At 52.3% G+C, this 21,686-nt stretch overlaps 1 protein-coding gene across 1 annotated transcript in view; it reads left to right on the forward strand.

Moving 5' to 3' along the window:
- MMD2 (monocyte to macrophage differentiation associated 2) overlaps positions 1-4,789 on the forward strand; it is a 39,165-nt gene extending 34,376 nt beyond the window's left edge. The window contains exons 6-7 of the mRNA XM_021680060.1: positions 711-780; positions 4,586-4,789. Of these exons, the coding sequence (XP_021535735.1) occupies positions 711-780; positions 4,586-4,789 (274 nt within the window). The remainder of the gene's footprint in view (positions 1-710; positions 781-4,585) is intronic.
- Positions 4,790-21,686: the final 16,897 nt, after the last annotated feature.

Consider the following 21,686-nt stretch of genomic DNA (forward strand, 5'->3'; position numbering starts at 1 on the left):
ACAAGCAGGGGGAGTGGGAGAGGGAGAAGCAGGCCCCCCGCGGAGCAGGGAGCCTGATGCGGGGCTCGATCCCAGGACCCTGGGACCATGACCTGAGCTGAAGGCAGACGCTTAACGACTGAGCCACCCAGGCACCCCCTGAAGGGGTTTTAAAAAAGACCTTGTGGGTCATGTGTTACCCACCTTCCCTAAGCTGGGTTGTCAGATGAGGGGAGAGGCTCCAGGCTCTCTTCACTTCCGTCCCACCGAGTGAGGAAAGAAACAGGGCTATAGAAGCAAAGGGGAGTAACTGACTTCTGGAATCTCCAGGGAGGGCAAATCGGTGTCAGCCTGTGCAGCCGCTGGGATGGACGGAGGGCAGCTGCCTGGGCCCCCGGGGAAAAGGTGCTGGGATCACAGTCATGACGGCCCCCGCCCAAGCGCGGCGAGGGCCTGTGTGCGTGCTGTACTCAGCGGGGACAGCCCTGGCCTGTCATCCCACCCATGGAGACCAAGGCCCCGAGGGCAGGACATCCGCCCAGGGCCACCCAGCTCTGCCAGTGCCTGCTGCGGGTACCTGGGTGAAGTCTGAGCCCAGGAGCACTGGGCAGAGGGCGGAGCTCTTCTCACTCTTTTGGTTGGGGTGTCCCCTCCTACCCAGAGCGGGGAGCTGTATGCCGTTCCTCATGGGGAGGCTGTCCCGAGGCCCAGATGGCTTGTCTTCCTGCCAGGTACAAGCTGGTGGAGCTGCTCTGCTATGTCATCATGGGCTTCTTCCCCGCCCTGGTCCTCCTTTCAATGGTAAGTCCCACCTGCCCGGCCAGGGGGCTCCCAGCTTGCTGGCTCCCAGCTTGCTGACTCTCTCTCTCTCTCTCTCTCTCTCTCTCTCGATGGCCGCGTCAGCCCCTCCCCACGTCAGACCCCCATCCCGCATCAGCCTCCCTGTGTGTTTAAGGATTCAATAGGAAGACCAAGAGAGAGGGAATAGGACGGTGCCTGGGACATAGTTAAGTACTCAGTCGCTAAATTAAATCTGTGATGATAACATCCCCGGCCGTGGAGGCAGAGCTGAGGCTCAGGACTTCCAACCCCTTGGTGTTTGCACATCCTAAACGGCTTGTCCGCACAAGAGACCTAAAGGGGCAGCCAAGGTTCCTCCCCCGCACAGGTTCTGAGCCCTTACAAAGGGCAGGAGGCTTACTCGCAGGATCTTCCTTCCTTGTCCCTGGAGATGCATGTGATGTCCCGTTCAAGACACCCAGGCTGGCCCACACTCGTGTGCAGCCCCTGAGTGGCTGAGCCGGGATTGGGCCCCATCACTGCTGACTGTGGGGACTAGGATCTCTGGGCTGCTCTGCCTGGGCCTGTGGGGGGCATAGCCCAGGAAGAGAAGCAGCTGGGGTGGCCAGGCGTGGAGCACATCTCCTCTGCGAACTTCAGTTGTCCCATCTGTCAAGTGGGCACAGTAAACTCACCTGCCTGGCACCCTCCCTAGTTTATTATCTTACACTGTGATTATTGGTAGGTGGTAAAATTATTATGTAGTCAAGTCTAGCAGGTGTTCTGGTTTTTTTTTTTAATGTTACAGTTTTTACACAAAAAAGTGGTATGGTTAGGAAGGCCTTCCTTTTCTTCAAGTTCATGTAAATATTTACCTGTATTTTCTCCTGTTTCTGTTGTGGTTTAACCTTTCCGCTATGGTTTCTCCTGGACGTGGTGATTCGTCCCTGAGCCCCTAGCCAGTGATGTCAATTATCTGCCATTTAAGCTCCTTTGGTCACACATTAAATTCACACGTATATGTGGGTCTACTTCCGAGATTTCAGTTCTGTTCCGTCCAGGGACCCATCTCTATCCTGGCACCAAACCGTTTTACGTAATCTAGCTTAATGACGTTTTAATCCGTGTCCCTGTCAGTCCTTCTGCTCAGCATTTTCCTGATGATTTGTATTTATTCTTACAGACTGCCTTCTCCCCCTGCAAGTTCAGTTTTATTTGAATATATATATTTATCTATTAAATTGTATAATATTAAATTGTGTAATTTATATAAAATGTTTTAAACATGTTAAAGTTACAAAATCTATTTAAACTTATTTTTAAAATTTTAAAGAATTTTATGAAGAATATTAAATAGTACATTGTATAATTTATATTAAACAAATATTAAAGTTTTAAAAATGTTAAAATTTATTTAAATTTATTTTTAAATGTTTAAAAATTTTATGAAGTATGTTAAATATTACATTATATAATTTATAGTAAGTAAATATTTTTAACGTTTAAAAAATTTTAAGACGGGCACCTGGGTGGCTTAGTCGTTAAGCGTCTGCCTTCGGCTCAGGTCATGATCTCAGGGTCCTGGGATCGAGCCCCGCATCGGGCTCCCTGCCCGGTGGGAAGCCTGCTTCTCCCTCTCCCGTTCTCCCTGCTTGTTTCTCTCTCTCGCTGTGTCTCTCTCTGTCAAATAAATAAAAAATCTTAAAAAAAAAAATAAAATAAAATAAAAAATTAAAACATTTTAAAACATTTAAATGTATTTTTAAAAAATTTTAAAAATGTATAAAGAATATTAAAATAAATATTACATTATATCATTTATATTAAATAAAAATTTTTAATTTTTCTGAATTTTAAAGAATTTAAATTTATTTTAAAAATTTTATGAATTATATTAAGCTAAATATTACATTGTAATATTTGGAAATTTTTAAACTATTTAAATTTATTTTTAGATTCTAAAAAATTTTATGAAGTATATTGAATATTACATTATATAATTTATATTAGATAAATATTTTTTAAATTTTTAAAAATTCATTTAAATTTATTTAAAATTTTTAAAATTTCATAAATTACATTAAATATTAAATTATACAATATCCATCAAATTATGTTTAAGTACATATACATATACTTATATATAGTAAGGGTGTATTTTAATACATAGTCACTGCAAAAAATAAGTCTGAAGATGTGTGAAAGAGCCAAGCCCTCCTCCCCCCGCCCGCAGTACGGTGCCCCAGCTGCAACCACCATTCAGTTTGTGTGTCCTTTTTATTTATTTATTTATTTATATGCAAATCTATGTGGATATGCAGACATACGGACTTGTTTGTTCTTCTTCTACAAAAACGAGGTCACACAAAACGTCCGGCTCTGCAATGTGCTTTCCTCACTTAGCATGTGCCGTGGGTTCATCTCCATGACCGCCACGTGGAGTCATGCCTGCCTCGTAAGGTGGTTGTGAAGGCTCCAAGGTGCGAGCAGATGCGGGCAGGTGCGGTCAGGTGGGGGCAGGTGCGAACAGGTGCGAGGAGGCAGTAGGTATTCCTAAAGCTGTTACTGTGTCATTAATATTCCAGTATGATGCTCTCGAGGACTGAGGGAATCAGTGTCCACAGGGACGATGAAATACTATGTAGCTGTTCAGGAGCTGGAGGTGGCTCTCGCTATGGGATGCAGACTGGTCCCCCACAGAGCAGTTAACCCAACGTGGAGTTGCAGCATGGTGGGGATGGCGTGAACCCCTTTGTCTGGAATGATCAGTTCCTGTGCATAGTACCTACTATGAAGTGCATGCATATCGTGTGTTGCACGTGGGGAGAACGTTTCTGGAAGGATACTGTTAACAGTGGTAGCCTGTAAGTGTACGAGCGGACCCGGGGGAGATGGGGGGGATGGTGTGGCAGGTTCTTCGCGCTCAGTCTCTGCCATTCCCTTTAACCACCAACCACTCAGGGGTTAAGTGCTTGTCTCTGACGGCTAGGATGACTCCTTTTTTCTCAATGTTTTTTGTTGGGTTTCTCTAAAATTCTTCACCCTGGACATGCATTACTTTAAAAAAAATTGTGATACAATATACATAAAACTTACGATTTTTAACCCTTTTAAATCTATAGTTGAGCGGCAGGAAGCATGTTCACATTTTCGTGCAGGGGTCGCCACCAGCCATCTCCAGAACTTTCTCATCGTCCCAAACTGAACTCTGTCCCCATGAAACATGAACTCCCTGCTCCCCCTCCCCCAGCCCCTGGTAACCTACTTTCTGTCTCTATGGATTCGATGGACTCCGGGGACCTTGTATGCGTGGGATCCTACAGTACTTGTCCTTCTGTGCCTGGCTCCCTTCACTCAACACCATGTCCTCCCGGTTCATTCGTGTTGGAGCAGATGCCAGAATTTCCTTCCTTTTTAACTCTGAGTAATGTTCCATGGCATGAAATCCCACGAACAACAATTTGTTTATCCATTCATCCGTCTACGGACATGTGCGTTGCTCCCACATGTGGCTGTCGTGAACCTGGATGTACCAGCATCTGTCCAGGTCCCTGCTTTCGCTTCTTTGGGGTACACGCCCAGATGTATTAATTTTTAGAAAAGATAAGCTAGAAAGTAGTCTTCGAGATTTTGGTAGAAATGAGCAATATTTGAGAATTAATTTGGGGAGAATAGACAACACGTGTCGAGACCTCCTACCTGGGAATCTGGGCTGGCTCGCCATCCACGTCTCTTTTCGTTTTGGGGCGGTGGGGGAATGGCGGGGGGCTCCCAGCCTTGCTGGCTGCTCCTCTGACCTGTGCCCCACCCTTGTCCTTGCCGACAGCCCAACACCGAGGGCATCTGGGAGCTGATGACCGGAGGGGTCTTCTACTGCTTGGGCATGGTGTTCTTCAAGAGTGACGGCAGGATCCCCTTTGCTCACGCCATCTGGCATCTCTTTGTGGCCTTTGGCGCTGGCACCCACTACTATGCCATCTGGAGGTACCTCTATCTGCCCAGCACCCTGCAGGCCAAGGTGTCCAAATGAGGTGGCCCATACTGCATGGGGCAGAGCATCAGGAAAAGTGTTTCTGTGAACTTTGGTCCAGAGCACAGCACCCAGGCCCTTCTGTGCGTCCACGGGCAGAGCTTTTGATGGGTCCGAGGCCAGAATGTCCTTCGGGTCCCAAGTGAGAAAGAAAGCATTTAGTCATTTTGACAGAGGAGAAATTAACCCTGTAACGTGTTTCTATCCTAGGCAAGTGTTTCCTAATACAACCAACGTTAACGTCCTCAGAAAAGGGAGCAGACACTGTCCTGGCAGATTGAGGGACCCTGGGCCCATATTCACTCTTTAAGGCCCTCAGAACGCTATTAGGGAGTCAGGGGATTGTTTGTACCCCATTGGCCAGGGCCTCCTCTGCTACCAAAGTCCTGGCTGGGGAATTGTGCCCTGTTCAGGGTAAGTCACCCAGCCTGTAGATCAGGGATGGTGAATATCCGTGACCATAGCAGACATCACCAATCAACTGCAGCATGGTGCGGAATCAGGATTCTTCTTCAGGAGGTGCTCTGGGCAGCCACGACCTATCCATTCAGCACTCACAATGGCACCCCTTAGCCTTTCCTGTCTGATGTGCTCTGCAGTGGGATCACGGCCAGACCATGTGGGGGAGCCTGCTTATCTCCTGACATGACACCTGTCCCTACTGGGGAAACTCCTGGAGCAGGCTGTCTGGGGGGCAATGAAGGGAGACTGAGGCAGACAGCCCGAGTAGCCCCTGGCCTTCTGCTCCACTATAGCTTGTTCTCAGTACAGAGGAGTGAGTGAGTGGTGGGGGTTGGGGAAGCGGTTACTTGGTCATTTCTTCTGCTGAAAAAATCCAGAGAAATTATCAGAGCCATTCATTCGGGGGGCAAGCAGATCCTGGGGACTTGCTCACCTGCTCCAGATTTAGGGCTTGTGATGCCAACATTCAGATTCTTGCTTGGTGCCAATCAGCAGCCCTGGGAGGCTCCTCAGATAAGCCCCAGAAGGAAGGCCTCGCTAGTTTGATAGGGATCTGGGCAGAGCGTCTCCAGTGTTGGGATGCCCCCACCTCTGAAGTCTCTAGTAGCCCGATGACAAGGCTTCCAGGGACCTGTCCTCATAGCATCCCCCCAGGCCTGGGCTGGCCCCTCTGTAGCTGCCACTTGGACATTTACTGGGGAGGGGATCCGGGCCCAGCTCCTGAGCTGCACAGGAATCTGGAAATCTCTGAATCAAGCATCTCTCAAGGTAGACAGGCCTCAGCCTATGGCTATCCCAACCAGAGTTGGCTGGGCCAGGACAGGATGCCTTATGCTTAGTTCTTAGTACATTCCAAGGTATTTTAGGGTTCCAGCATCTGGAATCCCATGTACCGAAGTCAGTATTAAATCATCAGACACATTCCTCAGATAGGTGGGTTCTGAGCTGGCAGATGCTTTGGGGGTAAACTTTGTCCACTTGCCCCATGTGTGTGTGTGTGTGTGTGTGTGGTCTACGCTGGCACTCCCAGCCTCTGGAAGCTGCCTTCATCTGGTCTGCCCACCGTCATTTGAGGTCAGGGTTGGAGGTTGGGGTGGGGAGAGGAAGCTTTGTGGGGGAGGGCCCCCTGGGGAGGGGCTGCCGGTGATGGGGTGGGGGGACAGGGACACTGCAACAGTGATCTCTGCCTGGGCCTGAGGCAGGGGGAGGGGGTTCATGTTCGCTCTTGGAAGCCGGTCAGGAATCTCCCAGAGCACGGCACCAGCCCCACGCCGAGGTGCTGTCCGTGAAAGTCGTGTCGTTGAGGTGCTGATGGGACAAGGCCCTGTTACAGGACAGGGCTGGGCAGCCTGGGACACTGACCTGGGACTTTTTTAGGGGCTCTGGAGCTGAGCTCCTTATGTGACACCTGTATCTCCTCCTGCCCCCTCCTTTTGGCTACTTGATCTTGCATTTTCCCCAAGACATCCTGCCTCTTTATGCCCCACCCCTTTGGAGGTGCCAGTTCACCCCCTCATTCACCCATCTTATTCCTACTCATACTCCAAAGCCCTGCTCAGGCATCAGTATTGAGGGACTTCTGGCCTTCCTAGGGGCTCCCGCCTGCTTCCCCCCACCCCCCATGCTTACCTGCACTGAGGCTCAGAGCTCTATCCTTCGTCACCCTGGTCCTTGCACCTGCCTCCCACCCCAGGAGCTCTTTAAGGGAGGAGCTCTGTCTTGCTGGACTGGACATCAAATCTGGCTGCTTCTGTTTGTGAGGGCTTGGGCCAGTTCCTTAACCTCAGTGTCCTCCACTATAAGATGGGGACAGCAAGGCAACAGCTTGCAAGGTTGCTTAAAGATTCGGTAAGGTAACGAATGTGAAATACCCAGCCTGGTATTCTGATTAGCTCCCTTAGCTGCCCACTTGGGAAGCAGCCTTTGATAATGAAGATGACACTCTTCCAGAAGCGTCAGCTGTGCTAGCCAAAGGAGTGAATCACTAATGGTAGAATTTTCCAACTGTGGACAGGCTGGTGAGGACACTGTTCTGCAGGGCCTTGACCACATTCCTTCCCCTTGGTCCAATTTAGGATGTTTCCCATGAACCCTTTCTCTTCCTCAGCATCATTGTGAAAGTGAGTTTCCCAGCATTCCATTTCACCCAAACCTAGGCCCTGGACCTCCTCCAAAGTGTGTCACCAGCAGTGGAGGGAAGGAAAAGACGTTCCTCAGGCCAGTCCCTCCTGTGGGTGAGCATTCCAGTCTGCGCACTGGGTGTGTGGGGTGGAGAGGGCAGGGCACTGGGAACTCAGATGTCAGCTCCCTCTTCCTGGCCACCTTTGAGGCTGTCACATGCTAGAACAATCCGGCGAAGAGGCTGTCATGCCCCAGGGAGCCAGGGAGGAGGTCGGCAGTCCTCTTTGACACTCCAGGCTCTTCAGCAGCTGCTCCTGAGTTAGGTGGGCACTGCTGGGCTGGGGTGAGGGGTGGGAGCTGGTGAGAAGTGCGCATGAAGGCAGGTTCAGGAGGCTCCCACTGCTCGGCCGGCCTGGGGGTGACACCCTGCTTACTGAGTCCCTTGCCCAGCCAAAGCAGGTGCGCTTGCTGGTGGACAGATCTGCCGGCCAGATGGCAGGATTTCCCGGACAGGCCCTAGGCGGAGCTTGCCGAGGGCTGTCCCCAGGGCCAGCAGCCTCTCAGGCCAGGGGGCTTTAAGCCAGCATCACGGACCAGAGCTGCCTTTTTCTCTTGATTGGAAATTGCACATATGGTGGGAGCAGGGCTGAGCGTCCTTCTCCCCATCAGCATCGGGCTCAGGCTGGGGAGAATCCTAGGAAAGCTCTGGGCAGGGGCGGGGGCGGGATGGGAGTTGCGAGGGGGCCTAGACGGAGGGCCTAAAGCCAGGCTGCTGGTGGGTGGGGGCCCCTCACCGTGGGGTGACGTGCAGGGCTTCCCGAGAATGCTGCCATCCTGGGTTTTCAGGGCACCAGGCTCTCTTTTCTGTATTTGTCTGCAAACGCTGCGGTGCTCCGAATGTTTTCCCACAGCTGGGCTGAGCCCCTGCATTTGGAGTCAGGCCCCCATTGGGAAGAAGGGGCAAGAGGGCAGCTCAGGTGCTGAGAGGGGCAGGTAGAGGTCAGAGGTCTGGGAAATGAACCTAGTGACTTAGTCAAGAAGGCACTTGTCACCTTTGCCCCCCGACACTGTGCAACCAGATGCTGAAAGGTGGGTTCTGGGAACCACATCGCAGGGTCCTGAAGGAACCTGTGGCTGTCCCAGCAGCTGGTCCCATGTACGCTGACATGTACACTCACAGGTATGGTGCAGGGGTCTCTGTGCTAGAGCTTCCTAGACGCTCCGTCCGTTGATTGACACTGTCCCCTCTGCGGGGTAAGGATCATTAGCTGAGCTTACAGAGCAGGAAGCCAGAGCACAGAGAGGTTTGGCGACTTCCCCGAGGGCACCCAGCATCTAACCAGCAAAGCCAAGCTTTGAAGCCAGGACTATCTAACCTCTAAGTGTCAGGTCCCATGGCCAGACCACCTGTTTCCAAGGGCACCCGCTGCCCCCACGTCTGTCCTCCAGGGAGGAATGTTGGGCTGAACATTTTTAATGAGTTCAAAAGCAAAACAAAACATGGGTGTGTAGCATTTGCTGATTTCCATGGTGTCAGTGCACCCGTGGCCGATTTCAAGCCACCAGGGTGACATCACTGAAGATGTCTTGGGAGGGGATGCTCATGTCTGGCCCTCGAAAGCCCGCGTGGGCCCACCCGGCACACCACTCCCCCACTGCTTCCCGCCTGTGCCCCTCACGGAGTTGGCCGGGGATGCCCGGGATGCTGAGCTGGGAGAACACACCAGCTCTGAAGGGGTCCTGAGCTGCCTGGACGCTCCGCCTGTGGGGTCTGGAACCTGGAGCCAGGCTGACCCGCTCCAGCTCCAGCCCTACACAGGCCAGCACACAAGACCCTCAGCTCCCTAGGGTTTGGCCAGGGAACCTCTGCAGGGGTTTGCTGAACCCCAGATCCCAGCTGCCACCCACCTAGGACTGCCGCTGAGCCAGTAGGTCAGGATGGCACTCTGGAGTCTGGACACCGTTTCCGGAAGCCCCACTCTGGAGCTCATCTACTTTGAGGCCATGCCCTGCATGTTAGTGATGGGTTCCTGAGTCAGATGCCAGAGGACAGACTCGCATTCAGAAGCGGGGGACCTAACCAATGCTCTTGCTTTGGGCTCTTTCTTATTTTGTTTCTTAGATTCATAATATTAATACCCTTCAGCAGCCTGTGTTTCTACACAGGCCATTCCTGAAATTGGGCTCTGTCCTTAATGTTTCTTTTTTGTTTCTTTTCTTTTTCTTTCCTTCTTCTTTTTTTTTTTTTGCCCCTAATGTTTCATAAGCTCTGTGCCAAGCCCTGTGATTTATATTGTCTTTACAGGCACTCTATGAAGTAGGTATGATCCCATTTTACTGATGTGGAGACTGAGGCTCAGAGAGGTTAAGTAACTCATCCAAGGGCACACAGCTAGTACGTGGCAGCCGCGGGCCCTCCCCCACTCCACTGTCTGCTCCCTAAAACGCTGGCAAGTCCATTTTAGGGTTCCCAGCCTGTGGATAGGGGCAGTTGACATGCTGGTGGGCTCCATGTTTTTGTTTCAGCTGGTCCGTGTGCTCTGAACGCTTATACCGAAGGTTTGAGGCTGCGTTCGCTAGCCCCATGTTCAGGCCAGTGTTGGAGACACTGGCAGAAACTCCCACTCAGGCTTTCAAAAGATGCGTATTTGGGAGAATGTGTAGCCATATGGCTCCTAGCGGCGGGGTGGCTGGGAGGAGTGGGGCTGCCCCCATCCCTGGGCGTACTCCCAGGACCTTCTCTGGCCCGAGGCTATAATGCTCAGCACAGGAACCGGATTCCCTGTAAAGGGCTCCAAGCCCAGGTCCCGGTGGGGCATCCTGCCTGTGCACGGGTGGCTGGCAGGAATCTGTGGATCCCAGACCCATTGGCCTTTATGGTTGACTTACTTGAGGTGTGATGTGCAAGACTGGGAGCCTGAGCAGCAAGACCTTGAACATGAGGCAGAAGGAGCGGGACAGCTCGGTTTTGTACACAGGGGGTGGGGGTGAGAGCAGAGGAGTGACATGCCCGGGGCACAGAGCCGGGGAGAGCTGGGGCCGTTGCCTTCCCCTCCCACACCCCTCTCTTTCCCCGGGCACCGTGGCCACTCCTGCCCCCTCCAGCGACAGAATGTGCAGCCTGCAGCCTCTCTCACAGCCTGGTGGCTCAGGTGGCGTGGGGCCTCCGGGTCTGGCAGGGAGGAAGTGCCAGACCTCCCCTGTGGCCTTATTTTCCACGTGTAGATGTGATGCACTTGAGCTTCCCACTTGCTGTGTGACTTGGGGCAGATTACTTACCTTCTCTGGGCTTCCATCTGGTCAGCCGTAAAAGGAGCTGGTGGTCTTGCTCGGCTGATTGTCAGCTGCTGGTCCGTTTCCAGACTGTGCATGTTAGGGATGGGCACAAAGCCCAGACGGGTGGGCTGGGGTGGCTTGACTCAGCACGGCGGACCCTTCCCCAGTTTGAGGTGAGGTCCCCTGGGGGAGCAGGGCTGTGGACTCAGCTGCTCCCCAGAGCAACACTGAGGCCCTCCTCCATGCACAGACTCCTCTGACGGATAACGTAGGGAAAATAAAGGAATCCCAAATGGGCTGAGAAACACCAGCTACCGAGTAAGGGAGTGCTGTCCCTATGGTAGCTGTTAGGTGCAGGTGGCTAAGGCAATTAAAATTAAATAAAAATAAAAACTCAGCGCCTCACCGGTACTAGACGCATTTTAAGGGCTCAATAGCCACATGTGGCCAGAGGCTACCTTTGTGGACAGTACAGAAAAAGACAGTCATCACCCTCCCAGAAAGTTCCATCGGACAGCACTAGTAGATCAGTGTTTCTCAAACCTTTTTTTTTGGTCGTGGAACCCCTTCGTACCCTTAAAAACTACTGAGGACACCAAAGAACTTTGTTTATGGGCTATATCTAATATTAACATTCACCGTAGTAGAGACTAAAACTGAGAGTATTTGAAAGTACCTATTAAATCACGCAAAGATAAACTCTTTACACATTGACATCAGTAACATATTTTTCTATTAAAAATAACTATATTTTTCCAAACAAAAAGAGACTTAGGAGGAGGAGTGGCATGGTTTCATGGTTTCATGTTCTTGCAAATCTCTTGAACGTCTGGCTTAGCAGAAGGCCATAGGACTCCCCTGCCTGTGTTTTCGTGAGCGTGGAACAATCACCTGGTACTGTAGTCTCTGGAAACGTTTGCCTGAAGGCAGGACAATGTTATAGTGTAATTATGAAAACCACTTCACCTTGCGAGCCCCCGGAAGGACCTTGGGAGACCAACGTTGTGGAGATTGACTGATCTAGACTTTTCCCTCTGTTTTACAGTGGGTCACGAATGCCGAGCGAGGGTTCGAGATCCCAGCCCAACACTCCTCCTCATTTTAGCCCGTTTTAGCTGAACCTGGAGACGTGGGCAGGACGGGTATGAGCACCAGTCCGGGACACCCAGTTCAGGCGGGCGCAGCATGTCCACTGACCGTGCTCAGTGCCCAGCTCCGTACCAGCGCTTAATCGGTGCTCCGCACACATTTGTCGGGGGAGCAGGGGGAGCTTGGTCTCCTCCTCTTCCGAGGTTGGGAAGGTGTGGCTAGGGAGCCTCGTGGATGTGTTGGCCCTTTGCGTCCAGGGCCGGGCAAGTTCCCAACCGTGGTCCGCATGGACACTGCCCTGGCCTTTACTCTTGGCAAGTCTGAACATCAGAGGGCAAGCTGGAGTGCTAGTAGGAGGCTCCCGGGCTGGTTTTTCCCAACTCAAGTCTGTAGTGGGTTTGACTCTGCCCGAAGTGGGTCCTATGCCTGGGCACTGCCCAAGAGCTGGTTTTTCTGGAAGATGTGGAGCAGCATGGGGCTTGAGCTGTGGAGGAGGGAGGGGAGCACGGGCCTGTTCTGCAGGTGGTCTGGTTGGTAGTGGGGGGCAGAGCAGAAGAGGGAGGTGCGGGCCGGGGAGGAGTAGCTACCCGCAGCATGGCGGCTTGGGCCTACGGGATGCCGTCCGACGCTGTCCCCTGACTGTGGGAGACGGGAAGTCGTGGAGGTGTCGGGGTGCTCTGCATGCTTACAGCATCCTGGAGACCAGTGGTTAAATACCTCGGGGCGGGCAAGTCGTTAAAGCATGAGCGGTGTGAGATTGGCCTCGTTGGGAATGTTGACACCATGGGAATCAGCAAAGGCTACATATCAGAGCTTACTATTTTTGGAGAGCTGTTTTACCAGCATGCTGCAGCCTGGGCACGCCTCTCTGCATCCCACCCCCTCTTTATCGGCGTAACAGGTAATATACACACTGTTCTGAACATGGACACATTCACATTCTTATATAGTTCTCCCGGCAAAACCGGCAAGACAGGGAAACTGAGGCTGTTTGGAGAGGCTGCGAGACTTGCCCAAGGTCATCCCTGGTGCAGGGCAGGGCTGGAACCCAAGTCACGGCCCTTGGGTGTCACATCCTCCTCCTTCCACTGTCTCTCTCCCTGAGAGCTGAGCTCTGGGGCAGGGGATGAGGATCTCCTCAAAGTCCTTCTGGGGCCCCATTCTCCTGACTTGAGCAACGCCATCCTTTGGCGGCTCGGTTCCTGCTCTCAGTCAGTTTTGCCTGAGCCCTGAGAGGCCTGAGGATGAAAAGCGGGTATTCTCTGCTCCTGCCTTTGGGAACTGGCCGGGGCTGGGACACTCTCTGGGGGGCGAGGACACTGGAGCGCAATGCCTCCCCTGGGGCCTGGCAGCCATTGAGCCCTGAGCTGTCGGGCGGCCCTTCGTCACTGGGGTCCAGTGGGCAGTGGGGCGAAGCCACGGCTGGTTATCCCAGGTCTGCGTGGAGTCTCTCTGCCCACACAACCTCAGCTTGTAGGTGTCCTGACACCTTCTCTCTCAAACCCTCCCGTACCTTCGTTGTGGCGTTGGGCAGGGGGTCCCGCATCCCAGCTGCGGGATGGTAGTGGGGGGCAGAGCAGAAGAGGGAGGTGCGGGCCTCCGCACTGGGAGGCCTCCCTTACCTCATGGGATCTGCCTGCCCCATCGTGGGGATCAGGCTGCAGGCTGCGTGGGTCGGCTGTCCTCCATTTATTCCCAGACGTCAGTGTTTTCCAAACCTTTTGGATCAATACCCATCATAAGAAAAGCATTTTACACTGTGATTCCAGTTCACACGTCCATCGCTGAAACAGGACCTACTTGGGTGATGCCCTGGGTGTCTCCTACCCTGCCCTATCCATCCTACCGTTCGTCTTTTTCTCAAGTTGCTGGTTGCAACCCGCTAAATTACTTTCATGCCCCACGAGTGGGCCTGAACTGTCAGCTCTGGAAATTGTTCTAGGTGGTTCTGTCCTGGGAAGGCATGGGTGTTGGTACTAGGTACTTAGTCCCTAGTTGCGTGATTGGCGGAGGTCTGCATGGGGCCAGACCTCGGGAACTTGGGTGCCCAAGTGGGGACCGTTAAGGAGAAAGAAGTTAGGAGCTTCCGAGGATCTGGCTGCTCAGAACACTGACCCCACTTGAGAGGAATACAAGACCCGATTTTTGGGTCTCTTGTCCTGGTGATGGCCCCAGGTTCTGGGGGGCCTTGGGGGCTGGATGGTCATAGAGACTTCGGGAATGTCGGTCAGCGTGAATTCAGGCAGGGCTGGGAAGGTAGGAGGGAGGCAGCGAGTCCGATTGAAAAATGAGTGGACCCAGCTTTGCAAAAGCTGTTGTGCCTCCAGAAGTAATTTCAAATTTCGGGCCCTGATCCCCGCGGAACGAATCGCCTGACAGTCCTGTTTACAACGCTGGGTTTCACTAGAATCTTTCCACTCCTGTTGCTTGTGAAGCCCTTTCTTGGGGGTGGGGGGCTGGGAGCAGGAACTCTGCCTGCCTTTCACACTTGTTTTTCTAGACGTATATGGTGTTGAGAGTGTTGGAGACTGGTATCTGTGGCATGCCTTTTCAAAAATGTCCTGCTGGTATTGGACCCTCTCTGTGTTTGTGAAATTGCTTTTTTGTATTAACACAACGTTTGATCAACATTTGTAGCGAAGAGGAAAAATCCTGCCGGTGTATGTTATTGTTTGCAGTGGAATAGAAAAACTTAAAAAAATAAAAATTCAAGATGCCTCACTCTTGTCCAGCTGTCTTTTTAAAAATAACATCTGGGGGCGCCTGGGTGGCTCAGTTGGTTAAGCGACTGCCTTCGGCTCAGGTCATGATCCTGGAGTCCCTGGATCGAGTCCCGCATCGGGCTTCCTGCTCGGCAGGGAGTCTGCTTCGTCCTCTGACCCTATCCCCTCTCAGGTGTTCTCTCTCTCTCATTCTCTCTCTCAAATAAATAAATAAAATCTTAAAAAAAAATAAAATAAAATAAAAATAACATCTGTCCAGGGGCGCCTGGGTGGCTCAGTCGGTTAAGCGTCTGCCTTCGGCTCAGGTCATGATCCCAGGGTCCTGGCATCGAGTCCCGGGTCGGGCTCCCTGCTTAGCGAAGAGTCTGCTTCTCCCTCTCCCACTCCCCTGGCTTGTGCACTCACGTGCGCTCTCTCTCTCTCTCAAATAAATAAAATCTTTAAAACAAAAAAATGCTATTAAAAAACATAACATCTGTTCATTCTTTTTATCAAAGCAGTCTCTGTTCACTGTAGAAGATTTGGAGTGTTTGGAAAAGCATAAAGTAAATGAAAAACCCTGCATTAGCTGTCTCTTGCTGCAAAACAACCCTAAAATACAGTGGCTTCAAACAGCAATAATCATCGGCATCTCTCATGGCTTCCGTCAGTCGGGAATTCAGAGTCTGGGCCTCAGCCCGAGGATGTGAGGGCTGGCCGTGAAGATCGTCTGAAGGCACATTCACTCACAAGTCCGGTGGGGCACACTGGCAGCCGGCTAGATCCTGTTTCAAAATGCAGATTTTATTATTCCGGGATGGTAAGGCCAAGAGATCAGGAGATGACTGACCTGGAAAAGACAGTTTGTCCTTCACAGTTCCCGGGGGAGGGGGCACGGGATGCCACACGGGGCCACATGGGGAAGCACTAGGGTAAGGGGGCAGAGAGCAAGGGGAAAACATGGGTATCAGGTTTATTGTGGCTTCTGAGGGAGGGAACAGATGAGGTTTAGGATTAGCAGATTTAGGATTGGCTAGTTTGAGGAATTTCCGCAGGCTCTGGTGCATAGGGGGACTGTCCCTCGTTGTGTGGCATTTGGTCCTGGGGTGATGAGGACAGGGGAGTATTGGTCTGGAGTATGTGAGTCAAACAGAGAAGGTGGGGAAGGCTGGTCTCCAGACTGGCGGTTTTGCATATGAAACGTATGGCTCACAGGTGGGTTGTTTACTCTCTCCAGAGATTGGCTACCCCTGGGAGGGGCAGTCTTCCCACGGTTGGTATAAGGGCCCAGATATGAAAACATCAAAAGCAAAGACATCTTAATACACACCAAGTGACTTCCCCATTGGTCTGGGCTTCCCTTTACAACAGGGCAGCTGGGTCCCAAGAGAAAGAAAGAGCCAGGTAGGAGACAGATGTCTTTTATGACCTAGCCCTGGAAGTCTTCACTTTGGCTATATTCTACAGTTGACACAGCTAAAAAGTCCTTCCAGGAAAAAAAAAAAGTCCTCCCAAGATCAAGCGGGGAGGGAAGGCAGACCTCCTCCGCATCACCTGATGGAGGAGAGTCCGAGTTACAGTGGGAGAAGGGTGTGTGGGATGCGGACGTATTGATAGGGCTGTCTTTGGCAACTGCCTCGAACCCCATCACCCGGAAATAATCACCGTTAATATTCCCGATCTATCCCACTTCACCTCTCTTGAATGTGTTTGACAATGGAGAAGTGATGGTATTATTAGAATTTTGTGTTCTTGGGCAAGTCCATTAGCCTCTTGTGGGTTCATGTAGACACTGAATTAGATTAAGAGCTCTCACACATGTCTTTCCTTGGGTGATAGATCTCCAGCTGGACCAAGCTCTTTCACCCCAATTTGAAAAATGACCACGTGTTCCCAATTCTCATTTCACAAAAGTTACTGCATCGTATTTTCTCAATCTTAATTATTTTTCTCATACATACATCATAAACCAAATGGTACTTTCTATAAGAAATGCTCACAGGCATCAAATCAAGTAAACAAATAAAAAAATGAATGGAAATGTCAGACTCAGCCAAACATATTTGGTTTTAGCCATGTGTTTCTTGAGGCCACCTGTGCTCATGTTCGTGATTTTATGTTGTGATCGTATCACATGGTCATATTTGATCCTAACTCCTACTTGGTTTGAAATACAGCTTTTCAACATGTTCCCCAGTCCCAAGACTGGGATTAGAGTTTCCAGAGCCTTCCCCACCTGAATAGTTTATTAACCACGGGGGTAGATGATTTCTCAAGTCCCACCTGGACTAATATCTTTGACAATCAAGCAAATGTGGTTCAGGTTCTGTAGAACAGACCAAGCACTCAAGAGTCAAGTGAATTGACATCATCCCTTTTAATGGCACGGAACTCTTTGCTTGTTTCGACTGAACACACCTACTACTCCTGGCTTCATTTCCCATCTCTGTGCTTGGAATCAGCGTTTTCCAATGAAACATCTTACCTGAGCTGCAGATCCAGATGCCTACTAGATATTGACATCAGAATAGACATATCAACTTTAAACGGAATAATATCAAGTATCTTTTCTCTATAATCCGGGTACCCCATATGTTCCCAGGGCCAGGAGGTACTACACCTGTTGGTTGGAAGTTGCTCAGTATATGACACGGCAAGAAAAATAACAGTCACTGAGTTTTGGCTGATGAGTTAACAAGGAATGGACAAACCCAGAGTGCGGCTCAGTATGGGTTGTGGTCCTGAGTTCATCGAGAATGGGATCGCAGGACAGAAAGGCCAGGATCTAAGGCTGTGCGTGTGCCTGCCGATACTTGTCCTTCCTCTCTGCTGGTGCCCCCAAGAGCCCAGTCTTTCCGCCTCTAGACAGGTCATCTCTTGGGAACCCTGCTCTTTGACTTTCACCAGATGCCTTTTCTTTGGGCTCCTTTGCACCTTTCCTTGATGGCGTCCCGGGACTCTGCCGCCCTCTGGTGGCCACGGAGGGCAGTTCAACACTCCGTTTTATTCCGTGGATTTCCAAAGACGTTCAACCTTGCAGCTCAAAAACTTGTTTTGCTCACCTGCCCATGGGCCTGGCGCGGATGAATAAAACTCAGTTGTTGCCCTTGATAAGCTTCCAGCTGAGGGGATGAGAAGGCGATGGGTGGAAATCTATTCATTCCTTTGTTTACTCATTTAACCAGTATTTATTGAGTACCTGTAGGCTCAATAGTCTAGCAGTAAAAAAGGCAAATGAGGTGCCTGCCTTTACAGAACACAGACCCCACTGAGTGTTAAATACTCCAGCAAATACTTCAACAAATAGTGATAAGCGCCTATGAGTTAAATAAAACAGGTAATGAGATAGAAAAGGACCACAGGGGTGGCCATGGAGAGAATGGTCCAGAGATGGGAGTGGAGCTGACTTTTGTGAGGGGAAAGTGCCAGCATCCAGACACAAGAGGAGGAGCATTTTGGGAAGAGGAGACAGCAAGGGGACAGGTTTCAGAGGAGGGGATGAGCCTAGTGCATTTGAGAACAGAAGTTCTGTGCGGCTGGTGCTCTGGGATGGAGGGGGCATTGGAACGATCAGCAGGCCAGCTGGGTAGGGTTTGAGCCCTGCCTTATTCTAAGTGCAAGGGGGAGTCATGGAGGAGCATAGGCCGAGGAGTAACCTCTCGTTTGCATCTAAGGAACATAGTTTGATATAATGTGAACCCGTGGGAGCACAGGGCAGGGGTGCAGATCCAAGTCTGGAGGGCAGGGAGCCCTTCCTGGATAAGGCGTATTAGCTGTCTATTGCTGCATAACAAACTGCCCCCAAACTCAGTGGGTTAAATCAGTAAGAAACATTTATCATCCCGCAGTTTCTGAGGGTCGGGAATTTGGGAGCAGCTCTGCTGGGTGGGTCTGGCTCGGGGTCCCTCATGAGATGCAGTCAGCATGTTGGTCAGAGCAGCACCGTCTGAAGGCTGCTGAGGCTGGAGGGCCCGCTGGGGATCCCTTTGGAATTCGGCTACCGCATAACTAACACCGAATCTGAGTCTTAAAGGAAGAGTGGGGATTGGCCAGTGGGGATTGGAAGAGTGATGAAGATGAGTGTTAGGGCTGAACTGTGTCCCTCTAAAATTCATAGATTGAAGCGCTGACCCCCAATGCCTCAGAATGCGACTGTATTTGCAGGTGGGGCCTTTAAGAGGTGATTAAGGCACCTCGAGGTCATTGGGGTGGGCGCTAATCCACTATGACTCATGTCCTTGTAACAGAAGATTAGGACACAGACACAGAGGGATGTCCACGTGAGGACGCAGGGAGAGGGCAGCTGTCTGCAGGGCAAAGACAGAGGCCTCGGGAGAAATCAACCCTGCTGACACCTTGATCTTGGCCTTCTAGCCTCCAGACCATGAGAGAATAAATGTCTGCAGGTTCAGCCGCCCAGGGTGTGGTGTTTTGCTGTGGCAGTTCTTGAAAACGAATACAGTTGAGAAAGGTGTTCCAAGGCCTGAGCCAAGATCCAGATGTGTGAAACAGTGTAGTAACGCTGTATAGTTGGTGTTACTAGATCCTGAACAACAGAGGCCGCAAACTCCTGTACAGAACCAGATGGTAATATTTACTTTAGGTTATTCCAGGCTGTAAAGTCTCTGTTGCAGGAAAATGGTTAGAGACAATACATAAACGGGGATAGCCGTGTTTCAATAAAACCTTGTTTACAAAAACAGTAGTCCACAGGCCATCGTTTGCCAAGTCCTGTTGAAGAGGGGTGCAGGGCCTGGGTCATGGTGAGAAGTAGCTTGGGAGGAGAACACAGAACTAACCTCAGGCTCTCCTTCCAGCCCTGATATTTGCCTTTTGAGGGTCAAGGTTGGGGAGGTTTGTGGGGAGTCCTATAAACGTCCCCGTGTGTATGTGGGGAGTCCTGTAAAGGGTATTATACAATCACACAGTCCCAGCCTCAGTTCTTGGCTCTACCTCTGTCTGGTCTCTCTGAACCTCTTTTTCTTCATCTGAAAAGTGGAAGCAACAACATCTGCCTCCCAAGAGACAGTGTGCGCTCTAAGTGAGGTGATACAGTAGGTGGTCCATTAATGACTGCCCCCCCCCTCCTCTTGCATATATGGAGTCACTATTATAAGACTTTCTACCCCAACAGTGAGCTGTCAACAAAAAGGTTCACTGCCAGGGGCAGAATTCTGCGTCTACATCCAAGACCACGTGAATCCCCCAGGTGTGGACAAAGGGACGAGTCTTTCCCCAGCGGGAGGACTGGAGCCAGAGTTCTAAGGACATGGGCTTCTGTTAAAACACCTTACCCAAGGTGGGCCGTGGGGCCAGAGCCCTGGAGCTGACCTGGCCCCGTTTTGCATCGTTTTAAGCAGAAGTGCCATGATTTGATTTGTCATTTAAAACTCTGGCTGCTGGGTGGGGGACAGATTGTAGGGGAGGAGGGACCCTTGTCAGGGTCTTAGATGTTCATATATTGGAGTCGTCCCCTTTTTGGTAGGCGTTTGCTTGACCTTTCTCTCTCGTTTTTCTGGGCCTGTTCATTGGGGGTCGAGAAGGTGGGGACAAAACAGCCCGCCCGTCCCCCCAGAGCCTTAGGCCAGCAAGGGGTGCACCTGAGCTTAGCACAGCCCCGCCTCTCCTGCAGAGGCCCTCACCCCTTGAGCTGCAGACGGGTGGGCGGCTCAGTCCCGTCTCTCCGCAGCCAGCCCCGCCCTCCCCGGAGACCCCGCCCCTAAGTTCGAGGCCACGCCCACTCCCATAAATTGGCCGGTAGGTGGCGCTGGCGCTCAGCCCAACTCCTCACCAGCTCCGCCCCTCCCTCGAGGCTCCACCCCCTCGAGGCCTTATCCTCGTCCATTAGGTGGCCGGCAGGGGGAGGCCCCGCTCCGCCCCACCGGCCCCGCCCACGAGGCCCCACCCCTCAGTCGGGTGGCCGAGAGGAGGCCCCGCCCCGCCAGACAGGCCCCGCCCCCGCAAGGCCCCGTCCCGTCCGTTGGGCGGCCGGCAGGAGGCGCCGCGCCACGCGCGGGGCGCGGGGCGCGGGCGCGGGCGCGGGCTAACGGCGGTGTGGGAGCCGCGCGGGATCGCGGCGGCGGCGAGCTGTGCCGGGGGTGAGTGCGGGGTGCGCGAGGAGCGGCGTCCGGGGCCCCGGGGCGCAGAGCCGGCCGGCGGGGAGGCTGCGGGGCGCGCGCTGGGACAACGGGGCCCTCACGGGGCATCTCGCGGGCCGTTCGGCCGGGCTTGTCCGGTTGCCATGGAGACCAGTCACTGTCGGGCCCCGGGCGCGGCCCCGGGGGTTGGGGGGCGGGACCCGAATCGGGGCGAGCTTCGGCCACCGTTCCCTGAGACCCGGGAGTCTGGCCCCCCACTGCAGGGCACCCCAGGGCCTCAGTCTCCCTGGTGGTCCCTTCGAGGGGGTCTGGCAGCGCGGGCGCCGCGGGGGAGCAGGGCACGGGTGTCAGCGCCCTGCCTCCAGGGTCGGCGTGACATTTCCCCGCCCACAGCCGGTCCTGGTTTTCCTGCTCCCACAGCGGCGCGTTCCCCACTCGTGTGCCAGCTGAAAGCATTGTCTCCCAGCTATTTCTGTACCACCCCCAGCCCCTCGACAATACTGCATCTAAGAAAACAGATGCTGAATTGGAGCTCCTGGGGGCCCCGCGGAAGAAACCGGCTTGTTTCCCATCAGAGAGCTGGTTGGTGGGACCGCGGTGGGGGGGGGGCTGCAGACCCGCCTGCTCAGCAACCCCCCCCCACACACACACCTTGTTAAGTGTTTGGTTAATCTGAATTGCCCAAAAGAATTTGCAAGTCAAGGGTGATTACAGGTGTCTCCAGTTAGCACCTCTTGTGCATTCCAGAGAGGAGCCAGTCCTTAATCCCACTGGTGGAAAAAGTACCCTCTCAAGAGGATAGCATGTCAGAATTACATCTGATTAAATTATTTCTGTATTTGAAAGCACTGCTCTGGCTAGAGCTGTCAAGGTAGGATTTATGGCGGGTGGGGAGAAAGCAGAGCCTGAGAGAGTCTACCCTCTTGCTTCCCTGTCCTGGTGGAAATTCTAATGAGTTCCACATTGCGGTGTTGAGCCTGAGCCGGCCGAGTGCCTCCACCCATTTCATCAGCCCGGCACTGACCTCGCTCGTTGCACTCACTGGTGTGACTTGAGCTTGTTTTCATCAGAAGTTGGATTCTTCCTGGAGAACAAGAGAAAAACATCGCCCAAGAGAAGCGACAGCAAGTGTCCTACACCCTGGGCCTG

The sequence above is a fragment of the Neomonachus schauinslandi genome, chromosome 5 (assembly GCF_002201575.2).
Source record: "Neomonachus schauinslandi chromosome 5, ASM220157v2, whole genome shotgun sequence".
NCBI lineage: Eukaryota > Metazoa > Chordata > Mammalia > Carnivora > Phocidae > Neomonachus > Neomonachus schauinslandi.